This window comes from Antrostomus carolinensis, unplaced genomic scaffold (assembly GCF_000700745.2).
Source record: "Antrostomus carolinensis isolate BGI_N321 unplaced genomic scaffold, ASM70074v2 scaffold20093, whole genome shotgun sequence".
Taxonomy (NCBI): Eukaryota; Metazoa; Chordata; class Aves; order Caprimulgiformes; family Caprimulgidae; genus Antrostomus; species Antrostomus carolinensis.
Genome location: NW_010304695.1, coordinates 887 through 16,132, shown reverse-complemented (window position 1 = coordinate 16,132; position 15,246 = coordinate 887). Strand labels below are relative to the sequence as shown.

At 35.8% G+C, this 15,246-nt stretch overlaps 1 protein-coding gene across 1 annotated transcript in view; it reads right to left on the bottom strand.

Moving 5' to 3' along the window:
* Window positions 1-14,063, bottom strand: part of LOC104522302 (protein TOPAZ1-like) — a gene marked incomplete at its 5' end in the record, with an annotated part of 20,182 nt that extends 6,119 nt beyond the window's left edge. The window contains 6 exons of the mRNA XM_029084168.1: window positions 3,130-3,230; window positions 4,793-4,967; window positions 5,989-6,055; window positions 7,465-7,580; window positions 7,875-7,967; window positions 13,926-14,063. Of these exons, the coding sequence (XP_028940001.1) occupies window positions 3,130-3,230; window positions 4,793-4,967; window positions 5,989-6,055; window positions 7,465-7,580; window positions 7,875-7,967; window positions 13,926-14,063 (690 nt within the window). The remainder of the gene's footprint in view (window positions 1-3,129; window positions 3,231-4,792; window positions 4,968-5,988; window positions 6,056-7,464; window positions 7,581-7,874; window positions 7,968-13,925) is intronic.
* Window positions 14,064-15,246: the final 1,183 nt, after the last annotated feature.

Below are 15,246 nucleotides of genomic sequence, written 5' to 3'. Positions count from 1 at the left end.
AGAGAGGTTTAGGAGAACGGACAAGTTGACAGAAAATGAAACCTACTTATTAAAAAGCTTATTTTTTGAAAATGCCTTATGCATATGCACATACATACTGTGGACTGGCATATGCTCAAAACTGAGACTTTTGAAGGCCTACAGGTGTCTGCAATGGTTTATCTCAGCATAGCCCATAAAAGAATACTAACTACATCATTGCAGTTAATATTTAAAGCGTAAAGAACCCATTCAACTCTAGATGTATGTGGTTCAAGGGAAAAAATACATAACAGAAAGACTCAGGTAAAACTTTGCTAGCAAAACAGAAACTTGAAATCTAAGTGTAAACCAGAGACAAATACAAAATGAAGGGGGATTTGCATCTATTCTAGCAAAAGAAAGGGCCACCAAGAAGTGAGTCTTTATAGAAAGATGGAAAGCATGTGGTCATAAGCACAAATGATCTATAAAGGAAGACCACCCAATTAAAATGCAGTGGTGGAATGAGATCCTTAATTGGACAAGAACCTCTGACCAATCCTCTGAAGTAATAAAAAGTTGGGTAAAAATAAGCCAAAGCAATGTCCTTCAAGATCGGAAATAGTTGAAGTAGGAAATGGATGAAACAGTTGCTAAAGGAGCATTAAGGTTGCAGGATTCTCTAAAAGTAAACATCCAGAAGAGCTGTCTCCATGGAAGACCTATTCACATGTTTCAAATCTGCATGTTTTTTCAAAGTACATCAGTTTTATGAACTTTCCTTACCTCTCTCCTACAAAGAATATTATTTTCAGAACCAAGGAGCATACATACTTTATCCCTGAGAGCCACCAAGCATCAAAGCTATGTGATAAAAGCTTTGATGTTCATGAAGGGAAAGTAATCTGAAAAGCACATCTAGAGCTTTAGACAGTCCAACATATTCATAAGATGTCACAGGGCATGTCCCTAAGCCAAAATTACTTTGGGCACCACAGGAAGAACAAATCCATCACTGTTTCATTTTCTGGATCACTTTTTGGAAGAAACAAGACCTGGGATCAAGCAGATACCAGCCCATAACCACAGCATTAGGGACTTACCCAATACATACATAATGGAGTGAATCTGGCTGGAGAGAGGTAGGAATGACAGTTCTAGTTCATCCCCAAAGCAGAGATCAATTTGTGATCTGACAGTTCTGATAAAAACAGTTTAGAGCTCAGCCTAATTCACACTCCAAAATGGTCAACACAGGTTGCCTACGAGGCTATTTGAGGATCTTGGTGAGCAGTTTGCTAAGAGGTGGATTTGATACCTAACACAACATTCTCAAGGAAGCAATGATCTTTTGCTCTAGACATAAAAAACACATAGTATCATAAGAACTATCTACTTTTAATAACTCCTGTTATACCAGAGAAACACTTCTGACACCTTGGACCTCTGCAATTAGGACATGAAGATGAACCTGCTTGGAATATCAGAGGTCCTGCAACCCAAATATCAGGATCTCCCTTAAGGTGGATCTGGAAAACAGCTAAAATGTATGAAGGCTTACAAACTGAATATACGCTGTCTCTGCTGAGAAAGACAGTCAAAGCCCAAGCCAAACTAAGCCCTCTGATAGGTGTGTAAGAACCGGCCACTCCGCAATGCCAAGAATTTAGACTAACCCTTCTATGGCCAGGAATACCTTAACTGTTCTAGCTGCTGAGTTTTGTGGAACAAAAATGCTTTAAAAAGTTCTAGATCAGTACTACAAAAGTGCTAAGACCCTCTTTCTTTCAGTTTACTCCTAAACAGTAACACCCCTGTGCTGCAGCTTGACAGTGACCTGCTAAAGACCATTCAACTCAACACGTTGATGCTGCAAAATTAATGATTCATTAGAACAGGTGTATTGCCTCTAGATTAAGCACCTCTATCAAGTGTCTCCTGAGACTGTGTTGACCCTGGAAACAGACTGAGCAGTGCACAAGTTTTATATAACAATTCCTGAAGGTCATCCCTTAGAGACAATAGTACAAAAGATATTTTAATCCTTTCATGCAAACCAGAAAGGGTTCCACAATGATAATTCACAATAAAAACCCTAAGAGACAAAAGGGGACAAGGAGACTGTTTGCTTTTGTTCATAAAAATACATGCTGGAAATCATCTTGTAGAGGATGAGAAACTTCCCAGTACAGCATGATTATTAGTTGCTCAGGGCCATTGACACAAAGGTAAGTTCAGAATGTGATTGCTGCTGAAAATACACTCCAAAATCATTACTGGTTTATAATCTTTTTTTTTTTATGTTGTCACTAGTCATGTTGCATTGTATAGGAGATCCAGGTTGGTATACAGTGCTTCCTTCCAGGAAGGAAAATTTAACATTGAAAGGGATCTTGCTGCAGTGAACTCACGATTTACACTGCATGAGGCCTAAAGTGTGTAAAACATCCAGTGGAAGGTCTAGTCTCTTAACCCTGGCCTTTTATAATATTTGGTAGCAAAGACAGGATTGTAAAGGGTATTTCTTTGTGAGGTCTGAGTCTTTGCAAGATTCACAGATCTTAGAACCCAAGAGTCAATGGAAGAAAAGCACTTCTAGGGATGTTCTAGGAAATAAGCAGTTCACCAAATGCAGTAGCAGCCTTGCTACGTTTCTCTTCTGTCTTCCTGGCCTTATCCATTTCATTGGAGGTCAGGTTTAGAAGCATCAGTGCAGGAAAGGGCCGACTCAAGCTTCTGTAAAAAATCCTTGAGTTGGGAAGTCTCAGAATACAGCAGTATTGCCAGAGAGAAGAAAGTGACATTTCTAGGGAACAATCCCATCAGCACCTTGCCCCAGAATCTCGGGAAGACCTGTCTCCCAATCCAGATTCATCCTTAGCTCAGAAAAGTCAAAGCTGAATCTGAACAATCAAGTTTCTAGGTTGCAAGGCAGAGTTATGACAGGCTTCATAGAAGACTACTGCTCAGAAAAGCAGAATAAACTGTTTTGATCCAGCTGGACAATTAAGAAGTACTAAGATGGTGGGGTGGCAAGTGGGACTTCCAGCCATTTTAACTAGAGAAACACAGTTTAACATCTAGAAAAGAAATGACTCATTGACTTTTCATGACTTTTTTCATGACTCAATGACTTTTTCTTCCAGTCAGTTTCCCAGTCCAGTATACCTTTATCCACTGCAGTACTTTGTGATAAGAATACATTACACTTATCCCAGTCCTTCCAATGAAAATTCTGTCTGCTTCATTATGTTGTGAATTTTTTATTACTGGAAAGAAAAAAAAAAACAATTTTCTTTTAAATTTTACATGTAAATGTAGTTTTAAAGAAATTACACACTTGAAAAACACACAAATTCTGAAAATATTAAATATGATTTCTGAAATATTTGCCATTAAAAGTAGTAACTTCCTAAGTCTTAACACAAGAAGTAGGGTAAATAACTATAGTTTATTCAGACAGTATTTCACAGTAGTTTAATTCATCCATAAGACGCTTGGACATGTAATAGCGTAATGTAGTAACATCATTATTTGTAAAGTAAGTTTTGCATTTTCTGGCACCAGGAAGAAATGTTGACAATTACAGAACTAAGTAATTACAAGTTTTTCCAGCCATATTATACAACTACTTTGGAAGCACTGTTGGTATTCTAAAGGAGCGGTCTCCAAAGTGGGATGTGAGCACAACAATCCATTCAGGTGTGGGAAGGAAATATTGTTTGTACCATTAAAAAAAAAAAAGTTTCTTTAATCTTTATCTCATCTTTTTAATTTCAATTTTTGTGTATGTTTTATGATGTACATAATATCTTGGTGCAGTAGTACATGTATATAATTTATAAATAAATAAATAAATAAATTTGGAACAAGTGTTCAAAATTTTTTTTACTGATAGAAGTGCCTATCAGTTTGGAGACCACTGCTCTAGGGAAGACAAGACTTAAGTTCCAAGCCCCACCAAAATCTTCTGCCTCTGTCACAACTGGAAGCTGTGATAACTGTTTTAAAATGTGAAAGTCTGTAGTCAGAAAGGTCATGTCACATATCTGGAATAAATATTCATCATATTTTAGTAGTTAATACAAGCTGAAAAAGATCTGAGTCATACATCATAAAATGCTTTAATATCCCACTGACATTTCAATGAGCCTCAGCTTTCTGCAAGCTTATGAGGAAGGATGATACATATATGTAGATGAAGAGAAAGGGGTAAGAAAACCTGCCAGAACTATTAAAAAAACTGTAAGGTGTTTCATGGACTCAGCCCTTGCAGAAATTCTTTGTTCTTTAACAATGAAATAATTCTGAAAATCCAAATTACTTAAAAAAAAAAAAAGTACAAATGATATACATGATGTACCCCTGTTCAATGTGTTCTGAAATATACAAATATATCTATAACTGTGTTTTGAAATATACAAATATATATATAGCTGTACTTACAGCTCTAAAGTTTATTTATGTTATTAAGAGCGTGTAGCTTCACTGGACAGTACTTAAATGCCTTTGCCTTTGTCTTGAGAATAGCATATTCTTACTAAAAGATCTGGTTTCTGTTCTTGATTTCAAAAAGCTCAAATATTGCTCTTTCAGAACATGTAGTTCTTTGACTTTAAAGTGTAAGCATTCTGGATTTTACTTCTACTAGAAAATGGCTTCTATTGAGCATTTCAGGTGATTGTATTTGCAACTCAAGAAATTCTGAATATTGTAACATAAAATTAACTAATATACAGAAAACAGTATAGGATTTTCAGTTTTTACCTCTTTCAAAAACTCTACAAAGAATATGGATGAACAAAATGAATTTATTGCATCTTAATTTTACCTGCATCAGCAAAATCACAAAAAGGAACTCCTGGTCTGTCTGTCTCAGAATCACTGGTTAGTATTTCAGCGATACACAAAGACAACTTCTGAACATCATCAAAATGTTCACATCCAGTTCTCGCATTAACATACAAAGCTCCTAGCTTGGTCCAATCACTTTTTTCCTTGCAATACTTCAAAGAAGGCAAGGGATAAATATAAATAAACACCAAACAGAAAATATATTAAAATGCAAGAGATACACCTGGGATAGAATTAAAGCAGAAGAAAGATGCAGATGAAATGCTACTGCCAAGAACCTCCATGTTCAATATGGCGTAGTTATGTGTTGCCCAACTTGCATGGGCTGTTAATCACTATTGTCCCTCAAGAAATTAAAATCCTTTTTCAATTTGTCATGACCCTAACTGGGGAAAGCCCGTAACTTAATTAATCTTATTTAAGACCTGGCATTCATCCAGTATTTGACTTTTATTTTTTTTTTTTATGATGATGCATGCCAAATTGATGGTTATTTTCTATATGAATTAGTCTCTGGCTTGCAAGATGACTTGATGAGTTTGGTGTTAAAGGAATGAAAAATCAGGCCTGGTTCTTCCCTTAAATTTTGGTCTCTGGATCTGTGCAGTCAGTGTGCTAATATATAAACTATATTATAATTGTGCATAATAAGTTAATCTGTCTTTGAATATGAAAGATGCAAGTGTCCAATTAAATAATTTTTAATAATATTTTCTTATTCTTTAAAACAATTCCTGCTTAGTGTTGCCAATTGTAGCCTTTTACAATTGTGCCCTTTTATACTGGATATTAATTCTACCTGCTAAATAATATATTAAATATTTTTTTTTGTGAGGAATGATGTACCACAACCGATTACAAGCACAACAAATGTAAGGCATAGGAAATAATTGCTTAAAATTATTAAATCTTTCAATTAGATGCAAAACCAAGACAAAAAGCTACAAGTATGTAAATTAAAATACTGACATCACAGAAAAGCCAAAGACAGTTTTTCCCTGCATGTCAATGTTTCTCAAACACAGCTCTGCATAGGAATATTTTATCATAATCTCAATATACTTAATAATAAAGCCTACTAATTTTAAATTATGTAGAAACTGCTTTCTTGTAGGTTTAGAAGTTGTTACTGTTTAGGCATTCTAAAAGGCTTGGAGAATGCATGCACTGTACCTGAATTTCAGCTACTGCCAAGTTGAAGTCAAAAAGCCAGTTCTTTTCAAAATGTCTTTCTTGAAATCTTCCATAAGAAAAAAATATTAATATTTAATTGAACACAACCTATTGAACTAAACTATGCACTAGCAGAAGGTGATTAACAAATTATCATATGAAATAAAAAATGATGTGATTTTTGATCCTATTTACTACACACTATGCAGTCTGGACACTGAAAACAGACACAATCATGTCAAGGTAAGTCAGTACATGTATTATGCAAATAATTGAGCAGACCTGTTTCCACAGAAAGTATTTCCTTGTCTCAGTATAAACGTAACTGAAAAGGTATGAATAAGACTTGGAATCCATTAAGTAAATGCAGAACTGTATTGTATGTATTTCTGACATAAAGGCTAAAAAAAAAAGTTAATTACAAGAAAGAAAGTGCTATTCAGCTTCAAATACCTAGAAGCATAATGCTTTATTCTGATGCCACCACTGAAACAATGGATGCATCTACCCAGAGTGATGCTATCGTGTAGAGATACATAACCTACATACAAGTAAGCTAACAGGTGTAGCTGGAGTAGCATAGCTGCTAAGTCTTCATAGACACAGACTGTTTTTCAGTTTGTGCTGAACAGCAAGGCAATTTGGAAGGGCTCATTCCTTTGTGAATACAATTCCTGATCTGAAAATTGATAAAAATTACCTCCAACATGTGTGCCAAGTTGCACTGGTAAAACACAGATCTGTAGCTAAAAGGTACTCTATGGGAAAAGTATGAAAACCAGCAACCAATTTCTACAGTGCTTTCACTTGAAATAGTGATGGCTTGTTTTCACACAGTAGAATACCACATAGTTGGTTTCCTCTAAGAATAAAAGGTTGCTTTACAAATTGCTAATTTCATTTCTCCACTTGTGTGTGCATTTATGATGCAGATGATTAAAAAAAAAAAATAAATCACCATCTTGTGCAAGTGATGGGGAGACATCAACAGTTTTGGAACAGATTTGAGCTGTGACTTCACCGGCACGGTCTGGCCATATTTAAAAAATGACCCTCCTCTCTAGTTGTGTTGGCACAAGCGTTATGCAGTTGCACAGTAAATGAAATGAGAGAAGTACTGTGTGCTTATGCAGTTCTAAGCAATATATGAAACCATAATGTTTCTAATTTGACTCCCGTTATACAAACTTGTAGCACAGCTGGGAACTGATTGTACAACACTGATCAATATGGAAAAATCCAATCATAACTGTGGTCAGAATCTAAGTTTTGACTTAGCAACCCTTGATTTTTGAAGCACAGGAGACTGACAGCACTTTAAAATACAATTAGGTATGATACGATAGTGTTTTCATCCAAAATACTAAATATGCATTTTCTAAATGCCTTTTAAAGTTTTTACATAAATTTATAAAAACAGAACCTGAAGAAGGATCTAGACATATATAATTATCAAATAGCTCCTTAAAGACTGACCTGGATTTTATGTTCAAAACAGTATTTACTTCCTGACTGGAAACTTGCAGTTGGTGAAGGAACTTAATAATATAGTCAAAATGTTCAAACTCAAGGAACATACCAGCATCAATAAGCTGTAATATCAAACAGGAGGAAGAAAAGTAAGTATACAACAAATTGTGATCACTTATGTGTTTCCAGGGGCAAGCGGCAAACAACAGTGGGAAAAACAAGTCACAGAGAATTTCAGTCAAAAAATAAGGGATAAATGCAAACACATACCACAAATTCAGCTACTCACAATATAAATTAAAAAAAACCAAAAACAAACCTACTGAAATAATATTGAAGTGGTATGTTTGAGTTTTAAAACAGGCAAGGTATTGCAGAAATTCCAACGAGTAGCAGTAGTACAATCAAACTCATACCTTACAAAAGGTACTGATTAACGTAGGCACAGCGTCTCTTATATTCAAAGAAGCCACATGCTCAAAGACTTTCAGAAGGACATCTACAGCTGGCTAATTTAGACAAAAAAAGCTAAATCAGTTTTGCAACTCTGTTGAATTAGAAAGCTTAGTTTTTATAACAGGAACTTCTGAATTGCTCTTTTTTTCCTCAAGATTTGAATACCAAAGTAAAACCAAATTTATTACTGTAAATGGCATAGGACGCAAAAAACTAAGAAACTATGGATCAAAGATTTTAAAAATATTAGGAAGTCACTTACCAGTGTACTGATTTGTAAAGTTACATTCAATATCTGAAATACTTCCCGCAACAAACAGTTCTTGAGCAAAGAAATGAGAAGATCATTCAGAACTTGAGAAGAAAAATCCACACCAGGAGTAACTTTGCTGTAATATTTCACAAATATTTGGACTGAAAAGCAATTAAAATAATTTCACTTTGGGGTAACGGATGCTAGCTATTTAAATTTCCTTAAATTTTAAATGTAGTTTAACAACCTTTAATGATGCAGGACATTACGGGACAGTGATATGCAGAAATATGGGTGAAAGGATCCAGTTTGAATACAGTGTTAACCTTACTAGACCCAGACTGACTATCCTGAAATACCTCATGTCACTGAGCTGAACACCATAAGCTCTGTAGGTTTCAAGAAAGCTTAGCTGGTTTGGTGCAGCACAAGAAAAAAAGCACAAAACCAGATGAGACTGGGTAAGTGCATCAAGGTAGTAAAGCCTTTCCAGACATGAATGAAGCTCTAGGAAGGGAAATGCAGTGTCATCATGGTGGATGGTCTTAGGAGCTGTTGCAGTGTTAGCCTTGATAAATACATACTGTAGCCTGCTGGCACCCAGTGTGATCAGCATTGCCATGCTCAGAGTGCCAGCATGGGAGAATTACTACACATGGCGCAGCAGGATTCCATGTTCACGTTGTACTACACTCTAATAAGCTTTCAAAAACTTAAGACTGCTCAGGAAAGGCACAAAAGGAATAACTGTCCAGAATAAAACTTAGCCCTTTCGGACTGAACTCAAAAGCTCAGAATGATCTGAATCAACTACAGTCCCTAAAATGTGATAATCATAATTGTTTGCATATATGGTAATGTGAAAGGACTAAACTAAAGCTGTTTGGGTGCCATAACAATGCTTCATTTCAAGAACTTAAATTCTAAAGTTTTTGGATTTGTGATGTTTGGCCAGGGTGCTCAAAAGTGCCCTAACAAAATTTTAGTTCTGTTAAACCTCCCCTCCGCCCCAGATACTCATTTCTATTCTCAAGTCTAGTTCCATTCAGGCTAAGGTCATTATCTGTGGAAGTTAAGATTTATAACAACCTCCTGAGATAGCTGCATATCTAAATACCTAGTCTCAACGGGAAACTGGAAGATGAAAACACATGGATTAGATGTATTCCTTTGAAATCAGAGCTTCTTATTCACTGTTGAAGTAGCACCCATTTCTCTCTTGACAGACTATTTAATTTGCTTTAAATAAGCTAAGTATCAAAGATACATCAAAAGCTACTACTCTATCATACCTGCACGTTTCAGAAGGCCTGATTCCTTGATACTAATGTATGTCCTAAGTATTGCCATGCAAATCTAGAAAAAGAGGAAAAAAAATCCATGGTAAAACGTTGCTACAGTTTATGCCAAACAAAAGAACTAGCCACAAACATGACTTCTGCAAGGAAACAAGCTTTACATTGCTTCCATTTAACCCATGCGTACTGACAAATATTATAAGGTGGTAATCGGGTCTGTAGGCAAAGGCATTGTCAAAAGGACAGCAAATCAAACAGAAAAATAATGTAGATGAAATGTTGGGAAAAGGAGCTGCTGAGACCACAACCGTATGCACGTGTGTGTACATACTCAGAGAAAACAAAAAAAGAATCTGAGAATACTGTTAACTTTAGAACGAGTACAAATGTGGCAGACTGTAAATAAACAGCAAAAGGAAAGCAAAAAGGTGAAAGTGAAAACATGATAGACAAAAATTACATTAATGTACCAACTAAGAGGTCAAAAATCATCTAGAAAGGAAGCTGGTAACACTGATTGATTGTCACAAAGAATCACTCATAAGGACATAGAAGAAAAAACTCAGAATTAACTCAATTTAATGAATCATTAAAAAAAAAAAAAAAACAAAAAAAAAAAAACGACACCTAAATATTTTAATACAGTATTTGGTACTGGAACATTCTTGTCTTAACATCTCAAGCTGTCAGCTTTGTGATACTTACACATTTTGCTCCATATTTCCAGATGAAGAAATAAAGACTACTGAGATTAAATCTCAGAACACTGGACACACTTACAGTCTTTCTGCACAACAGTGTAAACAGGTCATATTTAATACTATTTTGTGAAATAATGAAAAATCAAGACACACAAAACCCCCTTAATTAGTAGTCAAGTTACTAGAGAATTGAGTTGGGTTTATTTTTACATGCAGCTTCAAAATTAGAGGCAGGATCCACTCATGGAGTCTGTTACGCAGCAAATGAATTATCATCAAAGCAGAAGATAGTGGCTTGTGGCCAAGACACCTTTCTTTCTTAAAACTGTTAACCTGTTCAGATCATCAAGTCAACCAACACAAAAATGGTACATGTAAGTATGTTGAATATAAATAAAGCTTATTGTTTTTATTTTGAAACAGTGTCATAATGTTGTTGAACTGTAATCTAAGATATATATACCTGTCAGAAAATCATGTAGAAACTTTGATCATTAATATATATGCAGTGTCACTTGGCAATGGGTTAACTCACTTAATCCAAATCTACAATCCCAGGTGGCTGAGGGCATTTCCAAAACAAACTTTAGCACATGCTTATAGTACGTAAATTAGTTTGCTTTCTTTTGGAGTCTGTTTTCCTCCTTCCTTGGACTGACTCCCAGAAAACCCCCAAGATTGTATCTGGAGCTCTGACTGTTCCAAGTATTAGCAAAATTGCTTGGAAAATCCAGTTATAGTACTATTTAACCATAGGACATGTTACATTAATAAAAGAAACTGTGTTCTTTATTTGCAGCTTCTAGGAGGCTTCAGTTTATTTAATTGTTTCAAATTATAAAAGCTGTAACCGAACCTACAGATCATGTGAAAATGTGAGAACCTCTAAATTTTGAGTTAATCATAACAGATTTAGAATGAAGGTACATCAAAGAGACAATTCCTGTTTTCAAAAGGTAGCACAGATCACACTATTCTGTCACCTATCCCTCGATTCCACAACTCATTTAACAGGACAAGTTAGTAAAAGCCTAACAAAGGGGCTGTGTATTTTATATGAGCAACTGACTGCCCAGTAGAACACAGTTCTACTGCAGTAACACAGAGGTGCTTACATCAGAAGAACAAGCACCAGAATTTATGAATCATAGAATCAGAGAATGTTGTGAGTTGGAAGGGACCCACAAGAATCATGGAATCCAACTCCTGTCCCTGCACAGGACAATCCCAAGATTCAGACCACGTGTCTGAGGGCCTTGGCCAAATGCTTCCCAAATATTATCAGGCTTGGTGCCATGACCACCTCCCTGGGGAACCTGTTCCAGTGCTCCACCACCCTCCGGGTGAAGAACCTTTTCCTAATGTCCAACCTAAACCTCCCCCAGCTCATCTTCCTGCCATTTCCCCTGGTCCTATCATTGGTCACCAGAGAGAAGAGATCAGCACCTGCCCCTCCTCTTCCCCTTGTGAGGAAGTTATAGACCACAACGAGGTCTCCTCTCAAGTCTCCTCTTCTCCAGACTGAACAAACCAAGCGACTTCAGCCTCTCCTCATACAGTTTCCCCTCTAAACCCTTCACCAATTTTGTGGCCCATTATCTCCCAGTCAGTGTCTACTCTGATACTTAGTAAGTGGAAAAACACCATGCTGCAGCCCTTCGCTCAGTGAGATCAAAACCAGGATCTTTTTTACAAGAGACTCCGTTTCTGAACCCTGTGGCATCTTTGAGATACACACTCCATAGTAAATGTGGTTAAAACTGACCAACAGGTTAAAAAATTATTTAAAGGCAGTGAGAGAAAGTAATAAAAGGACAGTGCAATTTTAAGTCTCATTTCTTTAGGAAGCCAGATTAAAAAAAACCCAAACCAACCCACAACAGAAGCATACACCCAAGGCCCTGAAGCTGCAAGATGACATTAAAGAAGGAAAAAAAATCTTCCTATTTTATATCCTGTTTGTTTCTAGTTAGAGGTTCAAAGGATTGATGAGAAACACAGTAAGAAGTCACAAAAAGTGAACATTTCTTTAGTGGATACAACATGAGTTCAAAAAAGTTAATGAGCAAGATGTACAAAACTAAGATAAAAATCAGACAAAGAAATACAGTTTGCATAAAGATATGTTTTTAAACCACTTATTGTAACTGTGTAATTATTATCTATCCTACAGTCTGAAGTGTCATTCAAGCCAGTACTACATATTACAAGTATTTTGGCAAAAACCATAAACAGAATCACTGAATAGCTGAGGTTGGAAGTAACCTCTGTAAATCACCTAGTCCAGACCTTCTGCTAAAAGTAGGGTCAAATAGCCTAGGTTGCTCAGGACCATGCACCATCAGGTTCTGAATCTCTTCAAGGATGAAGATTCCACAACCTCTCTGGCTAACCTGTTCTAGTATTTGACTGCCCTCACAGTAAAAAAAGTTTCTTTTTACATGTAAACTCAACTTCCTGCAATTTCAATTCATGCCCAGTGTCTTGTGCCCTTTACTATGCACCACTGAAAAGAGTCGGATCCATCTTCTTTAACCCACCATCAGATACTTATACGTATCGTTAAGATACACCCTTTAAATGCTTTCAGGAGTATTTACAACAGTCTTAACAGTTTTGTTTATTTTGCCTAACACAAAGACATCTCACTGTGTGAAATTAAAGGCAGCTTTTTTAAAAAATAAGTAAATCTGCTAACTTGTAGAACTTGCTGAGCTCAAGAGCACACTGATTTTCAAACATAGGATATTTTATGAATTAAATCACTGCTGTGTTGCGTGATTAACAACTGTGAAGAGTCCTAAATCCCAGTAGGTTAAGCCATAAAGCATCAAACAGTTAGTTGATAAAAAGGATGGAATTTCCATTATGGGGAAAGATATTTCCCTTCAAAAATTCTCGTAACAATCATCACTGAAAACATAATGCCAAGCAAAAGGACTGCCAGTCTGCATAACAGTTCCTGAAGAGATTTGTTTCCCCTGTATTTGACTAGATTACTCTGTTGCTGCTTTACCTCTTCCATTTATGTACTTTGGTGCCACCATGAGGTGCTTGGCCTATTATAATTTTTAAAAGGACAGTTTCAAATAAAGAAATACACAAACAAACAAAACCCAAAGAATGCTTCCAGATCCCAAGAAACTTAGGCTAGGTTTGGTGGGTAGAACAGTGAGTGTGCTGGAGTGCTGCACCACAAGTAAAATAAAGTGGAATGGATTTTTAACAGTGTTAGGCATTAGGTCTTTAATGTGTCTGTATATAACGAAGCACTACAAACCACGATAATCATGCATTTCTGCTTGGAAATATTATGAAAATTGTTGCACCATTTCAGGAGATTACAGTATCTTTAAAGACACATGCCCCTGTTGCACTAAACTTGCAGAAAGCAATATACCACAGACGGCTTTTGACTTTAAGAATACATACAAAGTCTGGGTTTGCTTACAGGTCTCCAATGCTTAGGACAGAAATGTTTCAGAATCTCTCCATTCTACCACTCTATATTCATACAGTCTAATCCTTGCTTTTTTGCTTGATGTCTGTTCTCTTTAAAAGTCTACTAGTTCAAAATTCTACCATTTTTTAAAAAAGAACTTTGAAAGACCTTGAGAGAAAGAATTTCTGAACAGTTTTTTGATCCATCAATCTCTGAAATTTACTCCCTTTCCATATATAAACAAACTAAGGAGTAGTTTTGCATTTTAAAAGTGTTCACACTTACAATCTGTTCCCTTCTTCAATAAATCTCTTTACCTTTTCATCCCCTTGTTCAGGAACATGCCAAAACCAACATTTTCCTCTTTCACACCCACGCAAAGTCATGAAATAAAATCTGCAGTATTTACGGGGCAATTCAATCATCTCGAGGATCTGCTGGACTGAATGAGAAGTCTAAAATACAAGAAAATTAAAACAAACAGAAAAAAACCCAACAGATAATATTTTTTTGAAAGCAAATATGCTCATTTTTTAAAAGAATTTCAAAATACCTACAAAATTATAAACAAAGGCAAAAAATATGATCTACAATTAAACCTTTGAAACAACTCTAATCTTTATACCGTATTTGCAGCATTTCAAAGATCAGTCCCTTGTCATGCCGCGTTAGTGTCTAACACAACAAAAATCTGTCTTGAAGACCACCGAGAGAATGCAAGAACTGCTAAATGAGACAGACAATGAGTAGAGAGGAGGAAGAAAGGTAACAAAGTCCCGTGTGGCTCTGGATAACAGTCTGAGAATTCTGGGGCATCAATTTCCTTTACCCTTTTTCAGCACCCAGCATAACAGATAATGCAGTCTGTCCTAAACATGTCAAACCTTGTCTGCTTTTCAGTTCTACAAAAACAATAAAGCAAAAAGCATTATTTGATTTTGCCTAAACTGGAAGCAGAAATCAACAAAGCTCCACTGTGAACAGCTGTCCCCTCATCATTGATTTTGTTCTCAGAAATTGTATTTACTCAGTGATAACATCTTTAGAGGAGTCAAAACATAAACATATACAGATTCATAATTTCTGGCTAGGTATATGGAGAATTGTCTGAATATCTGTAACAAAATTAGTGCCAAAGGATCAGAAATCACTAAGGATTGAACAACTCACAATTGCATTTCTTTCCATCTTCCATGGCTCAAAATCTTCATAATTTTGCAATGGCAGCAAATGACCTTTTCCTGAATATCCGTAATCTAAAAATTAGGATGAGGGCAATGAATGGATCATGTAACAAAATAAATCATATTGAAACCACTCTCATTTATCTTATTTTCCTTTATATTTACAGTTCCTTCAAGTCACATCAACAATTAATGAAAATTTGATTAATACAATCTAAAGTCAGTAATTTAAGTTGCAGTTTTCTTAATCATTTTAAAACCGAGACTTTATGCAAACTTCAAGAGTAAGCACATTTAAATTAAAAACTTCACTACTTTATCCAAGGTTTCTAATCTAAAAGAAAATAAATGAAATAAGAATATCCAGAAGTTTTAATTTCAAAAGGGACCCCCCCCACACACATATTATCAGTAATCTTTTGTCCTGGCTTCTGCTGGGATGGAGTTAATTTTC